At 35.8% G+C, this 26,088-nt stretch overlaps 1 protein-coding gene across 1 annotated transcript in view; it reads left to right on the plus strand.

Annotated features, from left to right (window-relative positions):
* DNAJC15 (DnaJ heat shock protein family (Hsp40) member C15) overlaps positions 1-26,088 on the plus strand; it is a 94,115-nt gene that overhangs the window by 62,605 nt on the left and 5,422 nt on the right. Inside the window, exon 5 of the mRNA XM_053563782.1 lies at positions 8,053-8,123. Coding sequence (XP_053419757.1) covers positions 8,053-8,123 — 71 coding nt within the window. The remainder of the gene's footprint in view (positions 1-8,052; positions 8,124-26,088) is intronic.

Consider the following 26,088-nt stretch of genomic DNA (forward strand, 5'->3'; position numbering starts at 1 on the left):
GGAAAGTGCTTGTCGCTGGAATCACTGCTGAAGTGGCTATCCGCTTACCCTGTGTGCCAAAACTGGTCTCCCTCTGCCCCCGAGGGTTAGGGCTGCAAGGCGGCTCAGACCCCGCCCTTAGGCTACTTGGTCGCTGGGTTACCAGCTCCCACCCAATTCCAGCTCTGCGACACTGAGGGCGGTGCTTGCCGGGGCAGATCACTCAGAATGACTGCCTATGACCCAGAGCCAAACACTATTAGCTCCGTCTGGCTCAGTGGCTCAGACTGGGGCCCTAGACAAAGGCCAAAGTTCTCCGCACTCCCGCTCAGGCTCTCCCCAAAACAGTTCAGCTGAGTGCCAAGTCCAAAGACACCAAAACAGTTCACAGGTAAGCCTGTCTGGTTTGCAGTCTCGCTGCCACTGAACTTACAGTTGCGGGCGGGTTTAGACAGATTGAACACACGCGACCACTTGCCGCTTTTCCACTGTTTTAGTCCTCCTCTTGGGGTCCAGAAGTCTCTCGCTGACTCCCTGTATCCTCTCAGGGGTGATGATAGGCAGATCCCACCAGCCAGAGATGCCTGGAGTCCTATATCCCCAGACTCATGGTGCCCAGATGCAAGGAAGCTGTTACTCGGCTGCCATCTTGCTGTTACCAGCATTGTTATTTTTGAACTTTCATTGACTTCCCATAACATCCCGTTCATAGTCTTGAAATGAAAGTAGGAACAGATCATAAAAAAAGGTTTTTGAGGCTATCCTTTAATATCATCTAAGACACTTCAGTTGATAAGACAGGAGTTGACTCTCTTTTAGTTCTCTTAAGATACATGGTCACAAAGATTTTGTTTATACAGGCTACAATGTTTATAAACTAAAGACTGTACAAATTCAGTAGTTCAGAGCATAGTCTCTGGTATCAAGTAGATCTGATGTGAATACCAGTTTTACTACCCGCTAAATGGGTAACCTCATCATTTTATGATCTTTAAAATAAAATAGAGATAATGTATTAGTTTCCAACTGTATAGGGTTGCCATGAAGTCTAAATTATATAACACAATTGAAATTCTTAATGCAAAACATAGCCCTTAGTAGCTACTTAATAAATGTCAGCCAAGTAAAGCCAATTCTTATTCTGATTCTGTTGCTTAGCTATTGTGTTGTATGATCGCGGTCAAGTTTTTTTTTTTCTTGAATAATGCAAGAATACTAGAAATGAAGCCTTTTTATACAAAGTGCCTACCAAATGGCAAGTGCTAGAAAATATGTTGGCTCCTTTCTCTTCCCATGTCTATCATGAGTGCAGAAGCTAAATGTTTGCCCCTATCAGATTAAATGGAAAAGTAAAACCTGTCTTACTTTCCTACATCTTTCTTTCACAGTGTTCATCATGGTAATGTACTTTAAGATGTGAATACATTGCTAGGGTTTCATTTTCTTTCTTGCTTTCTTTTTTCTTTTCTTTTTCTTTTTTTTTGGGGTGGGGACAGAGCCTTACTTTCTTACTCTGGGTAGAGTGCTGTGGCACCATAGCTCATAGCAACCTCAGACTCTTGGGCTCAAGCAGTCCCCTTGCCTCAGCCTTCTGAATAGCAGGCACTACAGGTACCTGCCATAAATGCCTGGCTATTTTTCTTTTCTTTCTTTTTTTTTTCAGAGACAGAGTTTTGCCCTTGCTCAGGCTGGTCTCGAACTTGTGAGCTCAAGTAATCAGCCCACCTCACCCTCCAGAATGCTAGGATTACAGGCATGAGCCGCCATGCTAACCCTATGGTTTCATTTTCTGTGATCATTGAATCTAACCTGTGTAGACTGTATTATCAAGTAGGTGAAGGTAAAACGGAGCTGATGCAGCTAATAACTTAAAAAAAAATACTCCATGCCATTGGGTGATTCTACACATTTTTCCATATTGCATTTAATATCTTACCATTTGCGAAAATGAATATTTGAATATTTGCTTTATGTTTTTCTTTGGAAGAGAATAGTTTCCTGAACTATAACTGATGTCTATAACAAAAAGCCTTAATGTTTTATTGAGCAGCCCAGGATTACTATTGATATATCTAGTGCAGTGAGTTTTTACTTAACATCGTCAATAGGTTCTTGGTAACTGTGACTTAAGCAAAACAACATAGGACAAAACCAATTATTTTTCTCTCATCAACGTTATAATAAATTACATTGAAGGAAGAAAATGTTATTCAGGGATCTGCTGTACATCATTTTGCTTTAAGTTGTAGTTTTCAAAAACCTGTTGACATTAAGTAAGGATTTACTGTATGGTCTGAAGTGATCACATTTGTGTTTTTCAAGCTTTCTAAAAACTTTTATGGAGCTGTTTAAACTAAATGTTTCTCAAAAGCCCAATAGTTAAAGGAAAAAGATGAATCCAAAACTGGTCTATTTGCTACAGGACTAGGGGACACCACTCAGTTCCACACACCTCACTGCCAGGCAGATGTGCTCTAGGGAACACAATTTGAAATCTCTGGTCTAGGGAACATAATATTTGAAGTTACATTTTTAGGCCAGGCATGGTGGCTCATGCCTGTAATCCTAGTAATCCTAGCACTCTGGGAGGCCAAGGCACAAAGATCACTTGCAGTTACGAGTTCAACACCAGCCTGAGCAAAGTGAGACCCCCATCACTACTAAAAATAGAACAGTTAGCCTGGTGTGGTGGCATAAGCTTGTAGATCCAGCTACTGAAGAGGCTGAGTTAGGAAGATTGCTTGAGCCCCAGGAGTTTGGGGCTTAAATAAATTAAAATTTACATTTCAATTTCATAGTGAAAATAAATATACTGGAGGTGTTTCATTGCAGCCACATTTAATTTTATACTAAGTTTTAAAACTAGGATTCTCCCATCTTTTAAAATTTCTACAGTGACAAATGTATCAAAATGTATTATGGTCATAGATACTCAATACAGCAATAGCAAAAAACTAATAAACTCTGCAGGCAAATAAGAATACTTTCCCTCATTCCCAAAGCTCGCCACTAGGACGCTGATAATTACTGTCTTGAAGACAGACTATTTTAAATGCCCATACTTGCACCTAACAACTTTCCTTCCATGAATTTTTGACTTTAATCTAGTTGTTATTGGCAGACTTCAGTGTACATAATACTTTATGGAGTTTTATGTACAAAACCATGTGTACTACTTTTTATAGGTTATGCATCTGTTTTTAAAGGATAATTTTGACTGAAGTAATTTTCTGATTTTGTTTTATGTGCTTAGTTAAAGTTTAGTATTTAGACCAATGTGCAATATATATCTTCAAAAAAATACTCAAAACCCCCAGAAATTGGGATTTTATTGAATTTTTATCTTATCTAGTGGACCTCGTTTAATTAACTTTATGAAATAAGGTTTTTAAAGCTCTTTTTTTAACTTCAAATTTTTTGGAATATGATAATCTTTTGTAACACGTGTCCAACCTGTGGCCTATGGGCACATGCAGGTTATGTGAGGACTGTTTTGCTTATCTGTGGTGTTGGATGTCATGAAAAGTATGCACAGACCCTGTTTTTTTTTTTTTTTTTTTCTAATCAGCTTTCATTATTGTTTATGTATTTAATGTGTGGCCCAAGACAACTCCTATTCTTCCTATGTGTGGAAGAAAAGAAGAAAGGTTATACACCCCTGCTTTATAATGCTAACATTTACTAATGTAGAACCTTTGTTTGTTTTTTTAGATTAATATAAGTGTACATACATTGGGTTACATTGTTGCATTTGTTAGGTAGTTGAGTCCTTCACCTAGGAATTGTTCCGTGTGCCCATTAATTAGGTGGGAGCTTACTGAGCATCCCCCACCCTTCCCCTCTCCCCTACTTGAATTTAATTGTGTTTTTCTCTCCTGTGGGCCTGTGGTTATTCATCTGCTAGTTTCACAAATTAGTATTGAGTACTAATTTAGTATTGAGTAGGGTGATTGATTTTCCATTCTTGAGATACTTTACTAAGGAGAATGTTCTTTAAGTCCATCTAAGAAAATAGAAAACATGTAAAGCTCCGTCTTTGTTTTAACTTTTGGTTTTATCAAGGAGTTTACCTTCTTATAATCACATTTTTTTCCTGGAGGATGATATAAATTGCATTAAACACTTGTTTTATATATATAACCCTAAATACTATTTTAAGATACAACTCTTAGCTTGTACCCGTAAGTGATTTCAAATGTACCTAAGGAGACATATCAAATATATGGAGAAGAACTAGAAAACATAACTAATGAAGGAAGTACACAGAACACCAAAAAATGGAATGATAAATGGAGATTAGCCACAGTAAACTAAATCATACTGGAGTTTTTCAAAGTACATGGCACCTCAAGTAATTGGAAAAACAAGAACAAACCAAACCTGAAGCCAGCAGAAGAAAAGAAATAAAGATCAGAGCAGAACCGAATGAAATTGAGATGAAAAAAACAATACAAAGGATCAATGAAAGAAAAAACTTGTTCTTTGAAAGATAAAAGTGATGGATTGTTAGCTAGCTAAACCAAGAAAAAAAAGAGAGAAAATTTATTTACGTGCAATAAGGAATGAAAATGGCATCACAGATACCAGAAAAATACAAAAGGTCAGAGACTACTCTGAACATCTCCATCTTCACAAACTAGAAAACCTAGTGGATAAATTCCTGGAAATATACAACCTTCCAAGACAGAACTGGAAGAAATAGAAATCCTGAACAGACCAATAATGAGTAGTGAGATTGAATGAGTAATAAAAACTATTTCAACAAAAATATGCCCAGGACTACATGGATGTATAGCCAAATTCTACCAGACATACAGGGAACTTCTACCACATCTTTCTAACTGAAAATATTCCCAAAAATCAAGGAAAAGCGCATCTTCCATAACTCATTCTGTGAAGCCAGTATCATCCTAATAGCAAAGACAGGCAAGGATACAATACAAGCCAAAAAACTACAGACCAATATTTTTGATGAACAAAAATCCTCAATAAAATACTAGCAAACAAAATCCAGTAGCACATCAAAAAGATAGTACAGTACAATCATGTGAGTTTTATTCCAGGGGTGTGAGGATGATTCAATACATGGAAATCAATAAATATGATTTGCTACATGAACAGAATTAAAAACAAAATCAGATGATCATTTCAGTAGATGTATATGTATTTGATAAAATACAGCATTCCTTCTTGATTAAAAACCCTCATAAACTAGGCATAAAGGATCATACTTCTAAATAATAAAGACATATATGACAAACCCATAACCAACATCAGACTGAATGGGAAAAAGTTGAAAGTCTTCCCACCAAGAACTAGAACATGACCAGGATGCCCACTGTAACCACCTCTTTTCAGCATAGTACTGGAAGTCCTAGCCAGAACAGGCAAGAGAAAGAAATAAAGGGCTTCCAAGTTGGAAAAGAGGAAGTCAAATGATCTCTTTCACTGATGGTAATGACATTATACTGAGAAAACCATAAAAAGGGAATGTTCAACCTGCAGCCCATGGGGCTCATGCAGATTTTTTGAGGCCTGTTTTGGTTATCTGTTGTGTCAGATACCACAGAAAAGTATGTATGGGCCTTTTCTTTTTGCTAGTCAGCTTTTGTTGGTGTTTATGTATTTAACGTATGACCCAAGGCAACTCTTATTCTCCCAATTTATGGCAGAGAAAAGAAAAGGTTGGCCAATCTGCCTAAAGACTCCTCTAAACAACTGGCTTTGATAAATGAATTCAGGATACACAATCCTGGCAAAATTTCCGGATACACAATCAACATAGAAAAATGAGTAACAATCTGGCTGAGATCCAAATCAAGAACTCAATTTCATTTATAATTCCATTTGTAATAGTTGCAAAAGTGAAACAAAATACCTAGGAATAATTTAACCAAGAAAGTGATCTCCATAAACAAAAATACCAACTAATGATGAAAGACATTGTTGGTAACTCAAACAAATGGAAAAACATCCCAGGCTTATGGATTAGCAGAATCAATATTGTTCAAAATAACCATAATTTGGGGCAATCTAGAGATTCAATACAATTTCCATCTAAATTCCACATTTTTCACAGAATTAGAGAAACAATCCTAAAATTCATATAAAACCAGAAAAGAGCCCAAATAGCCACAGCAATATCAAGTAAAAAGAATAAAGCTAAAAGCATCACATTACCTGACTTCAAATTATAGTATAAGGCTACAGTAACCAAAACAGCATGGTACAGGTAAACAGGTAATTGATCTAATGGAACAGAATAGAGAACTCAGACATAAAGCCATGTACCTACAACCAATTGTTTTTCATTTCTTAAACTGTACAGCATTTACATTCCTGTCACAGTGTTTAATAGTTATTTTCTCAAAATTCAGTGGTCTTTGTAACTAGTCGGTTTGATTATCTATCTGACAATTACCTACAAGCCAGAAAGTAAGTTTGATATGGTCCCCCAAAGACTTCTGTAAATAGCCAAAATGAATACCCTGCTGTCTTTATGTGAAAAGACTTATTTTGTTCATGGAAGAATATTTTATGTGCTTAGTAAGCAATTAAAAGCACATTTTAACATGCTTAGTGATCTGTCGTTTACCTAAAGATTAGAGGTGTCAGGTAACTGGAAAGGAACTGCTAAAGACTAGAAGAACACTAACAGAAGGACTGACAACTGATAGCAAGGGGGGAGCGCTGTTCAAAACAGACAGAAGAAGCAAACCTTTACAGATCTTGAGAGTTTTTTTGCATTTGATTGATAATCATGACAATACTCTGAGTCATTTAGGAAATGTTAAAGTAGGTTATTTATACTTTATTTTTTAAAAGTAAGAAATTTTATTTTTCAAAAGTAGGATGCTTTTATAAAAAGGATCCTTTACAGCCTTAATAACAACTACTTTTTGAACACTGGCTGTATGCTAGGTCATGCTAATCTTTTTACTTACATCGTCTAGTTTATCTTTAAAATAATCCTGGGAGTTAGATTTTATTATGTACATTTTACATAGGAGAAAATTATAAGTCAGAGTTTAGTAAGCACAATAAAATTTCATAGGTAATTAGTGGAAGAATCAGGATTTTGGACATGGGTCTGAATAACTCTAAAAACACACACTCTTAGCCCCTGCAGTGTGGTTCATATATGCAGATTAAATTCTGTTGAGCTTTACAACTATCCTGTACTGTAAGTCAGCTATTATTCCCATTTGAGGCCCAGGAAAGCTTAGATAAAATAGCATAGCTATTCAGTAGCGATAGGGGGATTTTGTTTTTGTTAGTCTTAATTTTTTTTTCCTTGCCTAGAAAATGCATTAATGAGAAACATTTCCAATACTGGATAAATTAGGTTTTACCAAAATAATTTTAAGTTTATTTAATTTTCTACTTTTGTTTACAGTGTAGGCTTTAACAGTCAAGCTTTTACCATGGATTTCTCACAAAGCTAAATAAACTGTGAGATCTAAGGGATTTTGAGATCTTCTGAAAGCTAAAAATAAAAGATAACTATTATGGAGCACTTGCTCATGCCAGGTACTATTCTAGCACTTGGGAGGCATTAACTCATTTAATCCCTGCTATTGCTCTCAGAGGAGTTTTTCATTGCCAGCTAGCTAGTGAAGAAGCTGAAGCACAAAGCAGTTAAAAATTTGACAAATGTCACCCAATCTTGAATGATAATTCTAGGACTAAACTCCAGCATTTTAGCTCTGAAATTCAAATACCTGTCTAATACACTGTATAGTCTGCCTTTCCCACAATAACTTAGAAGCACAAGTTTTCAAACTTGCAGTTTCACCTGCAGACTGTGACCTCCCTGACCAATATATTGTGTTTTATTTTTTAAATTTATTGAGACTAAAGACTGGCATTACAAAGGACTGAGGAAAAACACAGCAGCATTGAATCCATGATTTATGTTGATAGTGAAATTAAGTGAAAAGCTGTAATTTCATATTTGCCCACAAGATGGTGAAATTCTCATTAGGTTTTAATTTCTTGAAACCCATATAAACTGTTAATTTATAATCTGCATTTGGCACTATTTATTATAAGCACTTTAATTTCTTTTTACAGCCCATCTGCTGGCAAAGCCAAGATTAGAATAGCTCATAGGAGAATCATGATTTTGAATCACCCAGATAAAGGTAGGTAAAATTCCTATTGTTTATCATATGTGAATCAGAATATGCTTGGAGTTCCTTTCAGTTTACTTAAACTCATTATAAATGATACACAGTTGAGATGGAAGTTTATGTACCATATGTATTATGATTTTTGTCATAAATAAATGAGCCTTTAGGTTGGAGTTCAGTGATTCATAGAAGTAATGAACTTACGTAAAAGTTTTTAAGAACTTAGTTGCTGTTTTTTATATATAAGTACTTGAACTTGATGTCTTACCATTTACTTTTTTTTATTTATTTATTTTTTTTGAGACAAAGTCTCGCTTTGTTCTCCAGGCTAGAGTGCAGTGGCATCAGCCTATCCTCCCAAGTAGCTGAGACTATAGGGGCTAGCCACAGTACCCACCTAATTTTTCTATTTTTAGTAGAGAGGAAGTTTCACTCTTGCTCTGGCTGGTCTAAACCTCCTGAACTCAAGGTAACCTTCTGCCTTGGCCTCCCAGAGTGCTGGGATTACAGGTGCGGGCCAAGGCACCCGGCCAGAGTTGTAAGCTCTTTGATCATATTAATATAAACTGTTTTGGGCACCATGAATTGTATTTATTTAACCCTAAATATAAAAGCGCATGAGTTAGAGTATTTCCTCTAAATCTATGAATGTAATATGTCATAGATGATTCTAAATTTCTTAATTTTATTCCGGAAGGCTCTGACGCTAAGCCATTTGTTTTTAACTGGCCAGATTTTTAATGTAAATTTATCTTACAGAGAAACAATTATTATAACTTTAACTACGCTACAGCTGCTTGAGAGAGAAAGCCCATATGTTCATTACTGTTTCTGCTTTAAAATAACAGACGGTAGAAAGTTGCACTGTATTTCAGAAGTCAAAGGGGGGGAGGAGAGTGAAGGGTTTCTTGGATTCTTATTTATAGACTTTCAGTTTTCTAATTATTTTAGAAAAAAATAAAAACAAATTTTGGATTCCTATCCATCCTAACTGGCACCAAAAATAAGGCATTCTTTTTCAGCTTTCTCACTTAATTACTTACTATAAAAACTCTTTTCACTAGGCATCATCTCTGTTGTTTTTTTTGCACTTACTGTTCTTCAATGTGAATAAACATGAGAATAAACTTTGAGCAGAAGATTTGCTTAAAATTTCTAAACAGCTTCACCAGTTACTGAAAGATCCACTCAACTAATTTACTTTGCATTGTGGGCTTTCAGAGTAATTAACTGAAAAAGAAATGTGATTAAGTGCCTCCTTGAAGCCTTGTGTCTCCCAAACATCCTCTGTCCCTTCTAGGTCAAGTGAATGCCTTTCTTTTGATTGTTTGTAGTAGGATCAAGCACTGTCTTTCAGATGATTGATAAGTTGTTGATTGTTCATGCTGGTAAGGAAGCAAGTTCTAAAATGTATCTAAGAATATGTATTTTTAGATAACTTTAGTAAAACAGAAAACGTTTATATATCTTATAAGCCAGTAGTGTATAAAGAATTACATGATTTATTCTGAAATGGTATGTTTATCAGAGGTGGGATTGTTGTTTACTCCTGTCTGGCCATGTGTGGGTAGCTGGGTTTGAGAGAACAGACCCAGCATTTTTCTCTGGCTTCTGCCTTCCAGCCAGCATTGAAGGCTTGAACACTCCCTTAACTTCTCCAAATGTGAGTTTTATCATCTCCAAGATGAAGGGGTTTATTTTTAAAGTCCTTTTTGGTCACATGATTTAATAACCTTTTATTCAATTAATGAAGAGCGTGTACCCTATGTTCTCTTCACATCACACTTTTAACTTTAGAAACACTTTAATTTTTTTTGGATTGTTGTACCCTAGGAATGTATTGGCAACTGTAAACATTTTTTCCATATGGTTGCTAGTTCTCCAAGAATTTAAAGACATTTGGGGTTCCAGAGAGTCTATGGACTTTCCCATATACATGTACTCATAGTGCTCTTAATACAAGTCTAGTTGATTATTGGAAGAGTTGGGAGTTGGGAGATGAAAGCTCATAAATCTGAAAATTATCTTTTAAGAGGGAAAGTTTTGTTTTTATTAGGGAGAAGATAACAGATTTTAAACAAAAATGTCTTACTGCCTTTGGAGAGAGAAAGCCAGGAATATTTGGGGAGGTATTAGAATGGGCAGCTCTTAATTTGGCCTCCTTGCCATATTTGCTTTGGACAAGTCATTACTTGGTGTTAAAGATAGTTACAAATACTTAAATCCCCTACCCAATGCTTCTGAAATTCATGAATATGCTCCCTCACTTCATCCCCAAGTAGCTTTTCTGTTGGTTTTGCTACCAGCTGGTAGAATAAATTTGGAACTTCAAATGTGTGATCAACTGTAATTTCTTACACATTTCATTATCAGCTTGTGCAAAGAAAGTGACACCAGAAAATTAGGTGTGGGAAATGGCTGGAAATAAAATTTCTTGTAACTAGTTTTAAATGAGCATTCAAATGTGTTTTGGTTAAAAGTAAGTTTTCCTTTTTCAATGCATGGATATAAAAATTAATGTAGTAAAAAAATTTCAGGCCCTTGATCTGATGCTTTCAGGTTAATATCTTTTAGGTTACTGCTTTTCTGAAATTGCTAAAGAAAGAGGTTGGTTGGTATGATATCAGTAGTTTGATATAAATGCCCAGTTTATATAGAAGGGGAGAAGACAGAGTAGGTAAATTTGAAAAAACTATGGATCTTGACGTGTGCTTTGCCTCATCTTGCCAGGCCAGTTGTTTGTTACCTGAGAGCAACAAGTTAATACAGAAATCAAAAGCAAACATTTAGAAACCTTTATGATTATTTGACATTGCCATGTCATTTAAGTATGTGATACTTTGTATCTTGTGCAAGTATTGATCTATGCAAATTAAAAATTAAAATGTATTTCTTTGCCACAGTTTGAAAGGCAATGATCTCATCACTGCTACTTTCTAAATCAGGAGTTTCAGCTATATCCTGAAGAGATAACTTGTTAGCTCTCTTTTAAGACTTAGTGATGAACAGCTTTCTGTTTTATAAGGCAGCCCACTCTAGAACCACTAGAGTTTTTCCTTATGTTTAGATGAAATCTGCCTGCCTGCTGTGAGGAAATTCCCAACCTTTTCCCATTTATACCCCTTTCAATAAACATACAGTATTCTCATTTTCTTTAATGTAAGATTTAAATTAAACTTGAAATAAATATTGGGATTAAGAAGAAGTCAAAGTTATCATACTGTTGAATGGATTTTCCCTAATTATGCTCTTTGTAAAAGAAGCTAATTTTATAATGAAATCCTGGTAGCAATATTTTACGATTTATTACAGTATCTTATACTTAAAACATGTAAATATTTAGAAAAAGAAAGATGTGGTCACCAAGAGTCAACACAGATTTACTGATAAAAAGTGGTGATGCCTAATTAGCTTTATTTCCTTTTTTGATGTATTAGACTATTTCAGAGAACTCATCTTCATTTTTCTTTCATTTTAAAATTTTAGTTGAATTTAAGGCTTGATATTTGAGTTAATTTTTTGGTAAAGAAATACTTTTGTTTTATCATGCATTGATTTTTCCTTGATGGATGGTCAAATGCTTAAAAGTAAAGAACCTGTCTTATTCATCTTATAACCTATATGGCTGACACATAAACTCTAAGTAAGTTTTTGGTTTTGGGGGGGGGGTTAATGAATGAATAAATAACCAAATAGTTAAAAAGAAGGTGATAAAATTGGTAGGTAAAAAATTGGGAGTGATAACTGATACATTAAATAATCACATAAAAAAATGTAAAAGACTTACTAGATTTATGTGAAACAACCTGAAAATATTCTTTTATTCATTCAACAATTACAGCTCTGAAACAAGGCACCTAGATCCCTGTCTTTATGGGAGCATACATTTTAATGGAGGGGCAGACAAAAGACCAGCAAACCTATTTCAGGTTGCAGTATCAGTGCAATAAATGATATAATAGACTAAATATGGAATATGTGAGAGAGGCAACTTTACCTAGGGTGATTAGGCAGATCTTTGTGAAGAGACCTAAAAGGATGAGAAGGCGGTAGCTATGTGAAAAGTGGTAGGAAAGTAGAGGAACCAGCCTATGTGAAGGCTTTGATAGGGGAAGAATTTGGTGTGCTTAAGGACCTGAAAGAAAACTGGTATGATAGGTGCGTAATTGGCAAGAGGAGAGGTAGCATTAGATGAGGTGGTGCCTAGATTTTGAAAACTAGATATACATTATGATAATGAAATAATGCAGTTTCTGTATAATATTTGCTTTGTTCTAAATGCAGAGGAAAGTTACTGTCAGTTTTTAATTAGGTTGTATAATTCAGTTTACATTTTAAGAAGTCGTATTTTTTAGCCTCAATCTCTATTTTTAAGTATTCTTTTTATTGAAGTGTTGTTGTAGGCAGAAAGATGCAAAATTATAACTATTTTCCTTTATCACTGTGTTGACCTTTGCATTGATGGTGCAAAATCATTGATTGATAAAACTGCTGGAATCTTAGCATGAATCAAGGCTGTGGTACCGATCTGTCTGTGTGTGTATTTGGGAAAAATTAATCTTGACTCCCACACATACCATATGCAAAATTACTTTTTTTTTTTTTTTTTGAGACAGAATCTCAGGCTGTTGCCCTGGGTAGAATGCCATGGCATTATAGCTCACAGCAGCCTCCAACTCTTGGGCTCAAGCAATCCTTTTGCCTCAGTTCTTCTATTTTTAGTAGAGACAAGGTCTTGCTTTTGCTCAGGCTGGTCTCGAACTATGAGCCTAAGCAATCTACCCTCTTCAGCCTCCCAGAGTGCTAGGATTACAGGCATGAGCCACTGTGCCCAGCCATAAAATTAATTCTTAATGGATTATAACTTGTTAAAAGAAAAACTTTAGACAAATTAAATTTAGTAAAGTTTATTTGAGCAAACAAAGATTCATGAATTGGGCAGCACTCAGAACCAAAAGAGAGTCAGAGAGCACCCCTACCCTAGTAGTGTGAGCAGTGAGCTTTTATAGGCAGACACAGAAGCAAGGTAGGGAAATCATCTGATTGGCTACTGCCAGGGATCTGCTTTAGTTAGGCATGTGTGCTGAGTTGGTTCCCTGTGATTGTCTAAAACTGGGCTGTTTGTAATACATCTAAGTTGAAGTTCAGTTTGTTTAAGTACTAAAAAGTTCAGTTGTAATTTGTTATATAGGAACTGGAAAATAAGGAGGCAGTCCTAGACTAAGGATCTCCTGCTTATTTAATTTAACAAATCTAAATGTGAAAGATAAAACAATAAAATATATTAAAAAACATAGACTAGGCAAAGATTCCTATATGAGACATAAACATTCTTACCATTTAAAGAAGGAAAAGGTGTCACTGATATAAGAAAAATAAACTGATAATTTTGCTCTTTTGGAAGATTAATAAATTTTTCTATCAAGATTACTCTGCTTCTTAAAAGGAATTGGGCACTGTTCTTTATTTTATCAATGTTTGTATAAGACAAACATTTTTATTTTTATTTATTTTTTTTTTTTGCAGCTCAATTTATTTATTTATTTATTTATTTTTGGCCGGGGCTGGGTTTGAACCCGCCACCTCTGGCATATGGGACCGGCGCCCTACCACTTGAGCCACAGGTGCCGCCCGACAAACATTTTTATTTAAATATTTGTAAGAATTCACAAATGAAGCCATCTGGGCTTGGAGACTTCTTTGTGGGAAGATTTAAAATTTCGGGTTTAGGCCGGGTGTGGTGGTTCAGGCCTGTAATTCTAGCCCTTTGAAAGGCCAAAGCGGGTGGATCACCTGAGCTCATGAGTGCCAGACCAGCCTGAGCCAGAGCAAGATGTCATCTCTAAAAAGAGCTAGGCGTTGTGGTGGGTGCCTATAGTCCGAGCTACTTGGGAGGCTGAGGCAAGAGAATCTCTTGAGCCCCTGATAATTTTGAGGTTGCTGTGAGCTGTGATTTTACAGCACTCAAACCCAGGGCAACTGAGTGGGACTCTGCCTCAAAATAAATAAAATTTCAGTTTAATTTATTTAAAAGGTGCATGTCTTGTTCTAATTTTCTATTTCTCCTTAATTTAGTTTTGATTAATTTTCTCTTAAGAATTTGTTAATTTCACCTAAAATTTCAGATTTATTGTTACAAAGCTATTCAGAGTATCTCCCTCTGACTTTGTTAGTGTTTGTAGTAACTGCATTCTTAAGCTTTTTCATTCCCAATATTGACAATTTATTAATTTATGTCATCCTTTATGTTATTAATCTACATTTACACATTAACTTTTTGCATTATTATTCTTTCCTTTGCTGTCTTTAGATTTAATTTGCTTTTCTTTTTCCAGTTTTTTGAAATGGAGATTTAAATCATTGATTTCAGCTATCATTCTATTCAAAATACTATTTATAATTTTCATTATAATTTTTCTTTTATCTGTATATTATTTGATGTGTATTGCCTTATTTTCAAACAATGGAGAATTTTGCAGTTACCACTACAGTATTTGATTTCTAGCTTAATTCCATTTAGGAAGAGAACATACTCTGATTTCAGTGATCTAGCATATGGTCAGTTTCATTAACTACTGTGATCACTTGGACAGAATTCATGTTTTGGACATAGCATTTTAGATTTGTGAGTAAAGTTTGTTGTTTGTATTGTTCAGATCTTCTTTATCCTTACTTATTTCTTATTTGCTTGCTTCTTTATCTGTTAACATAGGTATGAAGCCTTTTGTGGTTTTTTTGTTTCTTCATTCAGATTTGTTTGTTTATTATTTGTTTATTTTTTGCTTATGGTGATGCCATGATTTGGGGGACAAATGATTTAGTGTTGTCTTATCTTCCATGTGTATATTCCTGTTTTTGAAATATGACTTTTAATTGTAGTAATGCTTTTTGCCATAAAGTCGATTTTATCTGACATTATGGATAGCTTTGATTTCTTTTGGTTAATGTTTACATGGTTTATCTTTTTCCATCTTTTTATTTTCAGCCTTTCTGTATCTTTATTATTGAAGTTAGTCACTTTCAAGCAATATACAATTTTTTCAAGTGATAATTTTAGCTTTATTCAATCCTTTTGTATTTGATGTATCTATTGATACTTGAATATATTTCATTATGTTACTTTTTGTTTTCTATTTAACTCACCTATGTTCCTTTTCCTGTTTCTTGACTTGTTCAGCTGGTTCATTAAAAAAAAAAAAAAAAACAAACTTCTACTTTTTTTTTTAAAGTAACATGACAAATATACTTTTTTGTTAGTGATTTCTTTAGTGATTCCCCAAAGAATGCAACATACCTCCTTAACTTACTACAGTCTGAATAAAATACTATTTCGGCTACTCCTCAGGTAATACAGGGGTCTTAGATCATTTTTAAGGCTGTCTCATTTTTACTGCAATGTGACTTGGTGTCATTTTCTTTGCATTTATCCCGCTTGTGGTTTGTAGAGCTTCCTGAATCGTTCTAGCATTAATTTTAGAAGATTCAACTACGTTATTGGTAATCTGTTCAAATGTTGCCTCCTATCTTTTTTCACTTTCCTCCTCTGAAACTCCAGAAATACATATTTTTAGCTTCCACTTTTTTTCACTGTATGTCATATGTCCTTTATGCTCTTGTCTATAGATAGTTTTATTGGTTTTTTTTTTCTAGTTCATTGTCCTTCTATACTGCCTAATATGCTCTTGAACTACCTATTACGCTCTTAATTTCATTTCTAAAAATTTGAGTTAATTGTTTTTTTATGGAGTCCAGTTATCTGTGAAGTTCTTCAAATTTTTATGTATCTTTCTGTTTTCTGCTTTTCTGCTTCTCTGCTTTCTCTCTCTGCTTCTCTGTTAACTTAAATACATTATTCATAGTTATTTCAAATTCCTTGTCTGATACTTTTTTTTCTTAATTTAATGAAAAATTTGTTATTTTTTCTCCTTTTTTATTATTGTTTGGGATTCATTGAGGGTACAGAGAATTAGGTTACACTGATTGCATTTGTTAGATAAAGTCCCTCTTACAATGTTGTCCTGCCCCCAAGAGGTGTGCCTTACACCGTGATTCCCCCATCTCCCTCCTCCTCCCCTCTCTCCACTTCTTCATTCACCTATTCCATCCCTTATATTAGCTCATCTACTGTCTTCATATTAGAATTGAGTACATTGGATTCTTGCTTCTCCAGTCTTGTGATGCTTTACTAAGAAGAATGTGTTCCACCTCCAGCCAGGTCCATACAAATGTCTCTTCTTTTTGAATGGCTGAATAGTATTCCCTGGTATACATAACCAAAGTTTGTTAATCCATTCCTGGGTTGGTGGGCATTTAGGATGTTTCCACATTTTGGTGATTCTAAATTGAGCTGTGATGAATAATCTAGTGCAAATGTCCTTATGATAAAAATTTTTTTTCTTCTTCTGGGTAGATGCCTACTAATGGGATTGCAGGATCAAATGGGAAGTCTAATTTGAGGTCTTTGAGAATTCTCCATACTTCCTTCCAAAAAGGTTGTATTAGTTTGCAGTCCCACCAGCAGTGTGTTCCCTTCTCTCCACATTCACACCAACCTCTGCAGCTTTGAGACTTTGTGATATGGGCCATTCTCACTGGGATTAGGTGATATCTCAGGGTAGTTTTGATTTGCATTTCTGTGATGATTAGGGACGATGAGCATTTCTTCCATATGTTTTTTAGCCATTCGTCTGTCTTCTTTAGAGAAGATTCTATTTATGTTGCTTGCTCAGTGATAAATGGGATCGTTTGGTCTTTTTTTTTTTTAATTTTTTTTATTAAGTCATTTGTACACAGATCATAAATACATTTATGCCATTATGGGATTCAATGTATTGATTATTTGTACAAATTGGAGTGCTTACATCCTACTAATCAACATAGCTTTCACCTCATTTACCCAATTACAGCATTAAGACATTTGTGTTCTACACCTGATCCAACTTGTACTTGCAATGTGCTCCATAGGTGTGGTCCCCCTACTAACCCTCCCTCTTTCAACCCACCCGCCTTCCTTCCCTTTCCCTCCTTCATCCTAGGCTATAGTTGTGTTTCATTCTTCATATGCAAGTGTGAGTGATTCTAAATTGGTTTCACTGTAGTACTGAGTACATTTGGATATTTTTTTTTCCCATTCCTGAGATACTTTAGTAAGAGGAATGGTCTTTTTTGTTGTTGTTGATTAATTTGAGTTCTCTGTTGATCCTAGTGATCAAGCTTTTGTCTGATTTATAATACGCAAATCTATTTTCCCATTCTGAAGGATGTTTGTTTGCTTTGGTTGTAGTTTCTATATGATACTTATGATATCTAGCTCACCTACATTTCTATTATCTTTTGGTTTTCAGATCTTGTTTTGGTATGCAAAATATTTTTTTATTTTTATTTTTTATTTTTTTTGTAGAGACAGAGTCTCACTTTATGGCCCTCAGTAGCGTGCCGTGGCCTCACACAGCTCACAGCAACCTCCAACTCCTGGGGTTAAGCGATTCTCTTGCCTCAGCCTCCCGAGTAGCTGGGACTACAGGTGCCCGCCATAATGCCCGGCTATTTTTTGGTTGCAGTTTGTCCAGGGCCGGGTTTGAACCCACCACCCTCGGTATATGGGGCCGGCACCCTACCGACTGAGCCACAGGCGCCATCCCCAAAATATTTTTTTAATATCATACATTTTGTATGAAAGCAACAGTTATCAAACATTTTAGTCTTAGAACCAAAAAGACTTTATGTGGATTCTATCAACATATACAAACCTAGAAATTAAAATTGAGAAAGTTTTTAAGGTATGTATCAATTAATTTTAAAATATTAAATTTATTATGTGTTAATGTAAATAGCATAATTATTACAATTGATATTTTCCACAACCAAAATTTTTAAAAACTAGTGAGTATAGTGGCATCGTTTTATATTTTTACACATCTCTCTACTGTCTGGCTTAATAGAAAAACCCTGATTCACATATCAACATCTACATTCGTTATGTTTGTTTGAGTATTTGAAGAAAATACATCTTTACACAAATGCGTAGTTGCCAAAGGAAAGAGTATTTTTCAGGTAGTTGTGGATATTCTTAATTGCTACTAAACCAGAACTCAAAAAGTTAGTGGTTTCTCAAAGATTAGTTGCTTTGTGAAACCTGAAGCCATACCAGTGAACTTTCAGGGTCTGCTATATTAAAATCCCTTGTCTGTCTTGTACCTTGAATTATTTTTTTATTTTTAGCTCTGTACAATTTTTTAACATTATTCACTGACCATTTGGAAAATATTACTTTAGCGAGAGTTATAGATTGTCCAAATCTTGACACATTTCATTATATATACCAGTGTTTATAAAGATGTCGTTCCCTGATTACTACCTGGAAACTTAATAGGAATGCAAATTTTTGTGTACTACCTAGACCTATCAAATAAGAAACTTTTTGGATCTTAGCAATTCGTGTTTTACCAAGCCCTCCTTCTGGTGATTCTTATGTACACTAAAACGTGTGTGTGTGTGTGTGTATAGTTTTTTTGAGACAAAGTCTCACTTTGTCACCCTTGGTAGGGCCATATGTCGTAGCTCACAGCAACCTCAAGCTCTTGGGCATAAGAGATCCTCTTGCCTCTCGTCTCACTCTTGCTCAGGCTGGTCTCGAACTCCTGAGCCTCAAGCAGTCCACCCACTTTGGCATCCCAGAGTGTTAGAATTACAAGAGTGAGCCACTGTGCCTGGCCATGTACACTAATATTTGAGAACCACTGCTTGAAGAGTTCCAGCTGAGTTCCCAGAGTGTTCCTTGGGGCACCTATGCTTGGCATGTTCTGATCACTGTCTCCTTAGCATTTCAGAACTTCTGGAAACTTGACTCTGAATTTTAGAAGCCTCCTGCTTTTTACAGAAACTTCCTGGTTTACTTTTTAGCCTTCTGCCTTATGGAAGTTCAGAGTGTGACTCATATTTGAGGGAAAACCCTTCCATATGTCAGGCTCCATTTTCAAGCCTTTCTTTTTTGGTTGGATTCTAAACTTTTGAGTCTAAAATTTCTTCTTTTTTTTTTTGAGACAGAGTCTCAAGCTGTCGCCCTGGGTAGAGCGCCATGGCATCATAGCTCACAGCAACCTCAAACTCTTAAGTGATTCTCTTTTCTCAGCCTCCCAAGTATCTGGGACTGCAGGAGCCTGCGACAACACCCAGCCATGTTTTTGTTGTGGTTGTCATTGTTTTAGCTGGCTGGGGCCAGGATCAAACCCACCAGCCTTACTGTATGTGGCTGGTGCCCAATCCACTGAGCTATGGGTGATGCCGAGTCTAAAATTTCTATCTTTCCAGCCCAAAAGACTGCACAACGTTTTGCCCCTGTAGAGCAGCCTTCCTGGGTCCTTTTTAACCTTCTCCACAACAAAATCAGCAAATGCCAAAGGGAAAAAGCAATTTCAGAATGTCATCTTACCTCTCTACCTTCTTTCCCTTCCAGACACTTGGGACCCTCAAGTCCTAGTTTCTCTGTAACACTAATAGGTTGTTTTGGTTGTTGTTTTTGTTACGAGTTTTGTCTTATTTTTTACATGTTTTCAACATGAGCATTTGTCTCTAGCAAGCTCATAACCAAAAACATCATAACCAAAAACAGAAATAAAGGGAGTACTTTTGAGTCAGTATGATAAGTAAATTGCTAGTAGATCATTGAGGAGGCTGGTGCAGTAATTGCAGTGAGAAATAATGGTGACCTAAGTCAGGATGGAGATGAGAAAGTGAGTTTGAGATGTATTTTGGAAACAGACTCAACAATTATTGCTGACCAATTTGATATAGGAAATTAAATATTTTCCTTTGATTTGTGAGTCAAGGAATTAGGTAGATAATAGAGCAGTTTACTGAAATGGGGATAATTTGAGGAAACAAGTGGGTTGTAAAGAGGTTTGGAGGAAAAATAAAGAATACTGTCTTGTTAATTAAGTACTCAGTAGAAAATCCTAGTGGAAAGGAGAGTAGGAACTGAATAAATGAGTCTAGAATTCAGAAGAGGGGTCTAGATTTAATAACTGGGGAGTCTTTAACTTAATTTAAGATGGTGTTGAAATCAATCTTACAAAGTCATGGAAAATAAAAATGTGGATAGAAATAAGAAGGAGAAAACAAAAACAAGAGTCTGGTATAAGGAACGCAAACATTTATAGATTAAGTTAGCAAAGGAGGAATCAGCAGAGGAAACAGAAGGAAAACATTATGAGAAAATGGTTCCACAGAAGCTTAGACACAAATGTATATTTAAGGAAACCATGTGATCCCCTATGCCGAATGCTGCTATGAGAATCATTAAGGTAAGGATAGAGAATGTAGAATATTTGTAACATTAGGTAACTTTGGTGACCTTGAAAAGCAGTTTTTTTAAACTTAAGACATGAAACTATAAAAATACTAGAGGAGAATGCAGGGAAAACCCTTGAAGAAATTGGTCTGGGTGAGTATTTCATGAGGAGAACCCCCCGGGCAATTGAAGCAGCTTCAAAAATACACTACTGGGACTTGATCAAACTAAAAAGCTTCTGCACAGCTAAGAACACAGTAAGCAGAGCAAGCAGACAGCCCTCAGAATGGGAGAAGATATTTGCAGGGTATATCTCTGACAAAGGTTTAATAACCAGAATCCACAGAGAACTCAAACGCATCAGCAAGAAGAAAAAAACAAGGGATCCCATCGCAGGCTGGGCAAGGGATTTGAAGAGAAACTTCTCTGAAGAAGACAGGCGCACGGCCTTCAGACATATGAAAAAATGCTCATCATCTTTAATCATCAGAGAAATGCAAATCAAAACTACTTTGAGATATCATCTAACTCCAATGAGACTAGCCTATATCACAAAATCTCAAGACCAGAGATGTTGGCGTGGATGCGGAGAAAAGGGAACACTTCTGCACTGCTGGTGGGAATGCAAATTAATACATTCCTTTTGGAAAGATATATGGAGAACACTCAGAGATCTAAAAATAGATCTGCCATTCAATCCTGTAATCCCTCTGCTGGGCATATACCCAGAAGACCAAAAATCACAACATAACAAAGATATTTGTACCAGAATGTTTATTGCAGCCCAATTCATAATAGCTAAGTCATGGAAAAAGCCCAAGTGCCCATCGATCCACGAATGGATTAATAAATTGTGGTATATGTATACCATGGAATACTATGCAGCCTTAAAGAAAGATGGAGACTTTACCTCTTTCATGTTTACATGGATGGAGCTGGAACATATTCTTCTTAGTAAAGTATCCCAAGAATGGAAGAAAAAATACCCAATGTACACAGCCCTACTATGAAACTAATTTGGGACTCTCACATGAAAGCTATAACCCAGCTACAACTTAACAATAGGGGAAAGTGGGAAAGGGGGGGGTGGGTAGAGGGAGGGGAATCGGAGGGATCTCACCTGTGGTGCATATTACAGGGGTATTTGCGAAACTTAGTAAATGTAGAATGTAAATGTTTTGGCACAGTAACTGAGATAACGCCGGAAAGGCTATGTTAACCACTGTGATAAAAATGTGTCAAATGGCTTATGAAGTGAGTGTATGATGCCCCATAATCATATCATTGTATACAGTTATGATTTAATAAAAAAAAAAAAAAAGAAAAAAAAAAGAAAAGCAGTTTTAATTAGTGCCTGGTTGGGGAGTAAAAAAAAAGTAAAGAAGTTAAGTTAGCATATATAGACAACTTTTTTGAGAAGTTTTGTGAGGAAGAAGAGGAGAGAAATGGAGTAGTAGCTGCAAAAGAGGGATGAGACTTTAAGGGAAATAATGCTTTTTTGTGTTCTTTTTCTTTCTTTCTCTTTCTCTCCTTTCCTCTTCTTTATCCTTCTTCTTTCCTCCTTTTTTTTTTCTTTTTTTTCAAGAGACAGGGTCTTCCTCTCTCACCCAGGGTGGAGTACAGTGGCCGATCATAAATTATTATAACCTGGAATTCCTGGGCTTAAGCAATGCTCTTGGTTCAGCCTCTCAAGTAGCTGGGACTATAGGCATGAGGTGCCACAACTGGCTAACTTTTAAATTTGTTGTAGAAGTGGGGTCTTGGACTCCTAGCCTCAAGCAATCCTCCTATCTTGACCTCTCAAAGTGCTGAAATCACAAGAATAGCTTGCTGTTTACTTTTGAATATAGAAACTTGTTGAGTAATTCAGAGCAGGTTTACGTGTCAATGGAAATAATCAACTAGAGAAGTTGATGATTTCAAGAAAATTAAATTTAAATTCAGCAGGAATAAACGTATTATTCTTTTAGGTCTCAAAAATCAATTATAAAACAATTTATAAGATTATAAAACTATTATAGGACAGAGATTTTGCACTGTTTCACATGAAACCAAGCCATTGGGGGGGTGGGGGGTGGTTATTTGATCTTAAAGGGTATAAGATTCAACAGGGTTAAAGCTACTGAAAAGAAATTAATGCAGTCCTAAGCTGCATTAAAGGATACATAGTATCTTTATTAAAAAGCCAAGTATTATTACAATCTTCTGTACTTATCTTTCATTCATTCAATTAACATTTATTTGCCCAACTGTACTGAGCTAGGCAGTTAGAGCTTATCTAGAATTTTGTGTCTATTTCTGGATACCAGATGTTGAAGGACACCACAAACTAAGTAGTATTTAGAGCAGCAGTTCTCAATCTGTGGGTTGTGACCCACAGGAACTGTATTAACTGTTGAGGCATTAGGAAGGTTGAGAACCACCGATTTAGAGGAAACCTAACAAGATCATGAAGACCCTGAAAACAGAGTGATCATTCATTCAACAATACTTGTTGAGTACTTAACGTGACCTACATAATATACTAGCCACTGAACATTGTAAGCAAAGACCTCGCCTTCATGGATCTGATACTCCACTGGTAGAGACAGGGTAAGTAGGTTATTTGGTAGATTAAAAATTGCCACAGATTCTTCATAGCTCTTCTCATCCAGAAGTGAAGTTTTTTTCTCGTCCTTTATGTTTAAGTTGGCCTTTTTATTATAAATCAAATAATCAGATATGTATCTATAGAAATGTTTCTATATTTTCTCTTCTTCCACTGGTTAATTGCTTTATGCTTGTGCCAGTAGTGTACTGCATTAATTTGTGTAGCTTCATGGAATGTCTCTTATTTTTGATAGTTTAAATGCTTTAAGTTTATTGTTATTTAAGATTTTGTTGGCTGTGTTTGGTCCTTTATATTTTAATCGTGTCAATTTGCATGTGCATGCACACGATGTACACATTCAAACACAAATCTCCTGGGGTTATGATTGGAATTGCTATGAATTTGTAGATCTGTTTGGCAAGAATTGACATTTTTATAGTATTGAATTTTCCAATCCATGAACAAGATATATTCTCTCATTTATACAAGTAATTTAAAATTTATTTTAGTAAGATTTTGAAGTTTTCTGGGTTGTAGTCATATATATACATAATCTGTTAAATTGATTCCTAGATATTGATTTTTTAAATGGTATTATAAATTTTGTTGTTTTTAAAGTTGTTATATAGTTATGTAGAAATATTTTTAATAGATTTATTTTATATGTAGCACATTGGTGAATTCATTGATTGATTCTATAATTTTGTCTTTATTCTTTTCTTGTATTTTCTGCATAGTCATGTCATTTATGAAGAATGACAGTTTTTTCCAGTCCTTATTTCTTTCATAGAAAGAGGAGGGGAGGGTGGCGCCTGTGGCTCAGTGAATAGGGTGCAGCTCCATATACCGAGGGTAGCGGATTCAAACCCAGCCTCAGCCAAACTGCAACAAAAAATAGCCAGGCGTTGTGGCAGGTGCCTGTAGTCCCAGCTACTCGGGAGGCTGAGGCAAGAGAATTGCCTAAGCCCAAGAGACAGAGGTTGCTGTGAGATTCTGTTTCTAAAAAAAAAGAGGGGAACGCTTATTATATGGGCTAAAATGTCTAATGTAGTATTTTTTTTTTTTGTTTTCCCTTTTCTGAGACAGGATCTTGCTCTGTTGCCTGTGCTAGAGTACAGGGGCATCATCATAGCTCACAGCAAGTTCAAATTCAGAGGCTCAAGCAATCCTCCTTCCTGCCTTAGCCTCCTGGGTAGCTGGGACTATACGCATGCACCACTACACTTAGCTAATTGTTCTATTTTTTGTAGAGACAAGATCTAGCTCTTGCTCAGGCTGGTCTTCCAGAGTGCCAGGATTACAAGTGTGAGCTCCTATACCCAGCCCTATATAAGCGTTAAGTAGAAGCAATGTTAGTGGATATCTTTTTTCTTGCTATTACACTCAGAGCCAAAGTTTTACACATTTTTATATTGAGTATAATGTTTGCTATATTTTTAATGACTTATCTCACATCAAAGAACTTTCCTTCTATTCTTAGTTTACTAAAAGTTTTTATTATGAATGTATATTAAATGTTCTGCATCTATTAACATGATTATATATTTATTCTTTGTTCTGTTAATGTGGTAAATTACATTTATTAATTTTTGACTAGTTACCAGTCTTGCATTTCTGCCATAAGACTAACTTGATGGTCTCGTGCTCGTAGCACAATGGTTACGGCACTGGCCACATACACCAAGGCTGGTGGGTTCGAACCCACCCCTCAGCCAGCTAAACAACGACAACCGCAACAACAAAAATAGCCAGGCATTGTGGTGGGCACCTGTAAGTAGCCCACAGCTACTTGGAAGGCTGTGGCAAGAGAATCGCTTAAGCCCAAGAGTTTGAGATTGCTATGAACTGTGCTCATATTGCTCTACCAAGGGTGACAGACATAGACTCTGTCTCAAAAAAAAAGACTAACTTTCGGGCGGCGCCTGTGGCTCAAGGAGTAGGGCGCCGGTCCCATATGCCAGAGGTGGTGGGTTCAAACCCAGCCCTGGCCAAAAAACCACAAAAAAAAAAAAAAAAGACTAACTTTGTCATAGTATCTAGTCTGATTGAATAAGTGAATATTTTGTTTTTGCATCTGTGCTTTCTTTTACTTTCATTTTCTTTTCTTGAGGCAGTGTCTCACTCTGTCCCCTGGGTAGAGTGCCATGGCTTCATATTCCATAGTAATCTCAAACTTCTGGGTTCCAGTGATTCTTTTGCCTCAGCCCCCCAAGCAGCTGGGACTACAGGTGCCCACCACAATGCCCAGCTAGTTTTTTACTTTTAATAGAGATGGGGCCTCACTCTTGCTCAGGCTGGTCTCAAACTCCTCTAAGTTGAAGCAATCCACCCACCTCAAACTCCTAGAGTGCTAGGATTACAGGCATGAGCCACAGCACCCAGCCTGTGCTTTATTTTTATTTGTGGGAAGATTTTTAATTATAAATTCAATTTCTCAAATAGATATTCTTTTAAAATTTTTAGAATCTTTAAATCTTTTGAAATCTTTAAAAGTCTATTAGAATTTTGTATCAGTTTTGACAGGTTGTGTTCTTCCTAAAATTTCTCTTTCATTTAAATTTTAAATGCTTTGTCATAAAGTCGAATAGCTTAACTACACTATAGTCAGTTAATACACTCTGTATCAGTATTTCTCAGTCTCTCTATGAGGAAGGTCTTATTTTATCCCCCTCAATCTCTGGTGGACTGGCAGCTTTTATAAAATACAATGAAAATAAAATTACTAAACAATTGAAATAAAAGAATATATATAAGATCTAAGCCTCAGTTTTTTTATTAGATTCTGCAGGAGTGCACTATTATATCAAATAGCTTTATCATTTTCTAAGTACTTGCATTTTTCATTTTTTTCTTTTTTCTTTTGTTTCTTCTGTTTTTTTTTTTTTTTTTAGACAGAGTCTCCCTCTGTCACCGATCTCAAACTTCTGGCCTCAAACAATTGTCCCACCTCAGAATCGAGAGTGCTCAGATTACAGGTTGCTACCAGGCCCAGCCTAAACACTTATTTGTAATTTCTAAATTTATCTGATTATGGCTAATAATAGTAAACCAGCATTTACTGTTGTAAGCCAGCATTAGTCCATCAGACACAATCAAGT

The sequence above is a fragment of the Nycticebus coucang genome, chromosome 15 (assembly GCF_027406575.1).
Source record: "Nycticebus coucang isolate mNycCou1 chromosome 15, mNycCou1.pri, whole genome shotgun sequence".
Lineage (NCBI taxonomy): Eukaryota > Metazoa > Chordata > Mammalia > Primates > Lorisidae > Nycticebus > Nycticebus coucang.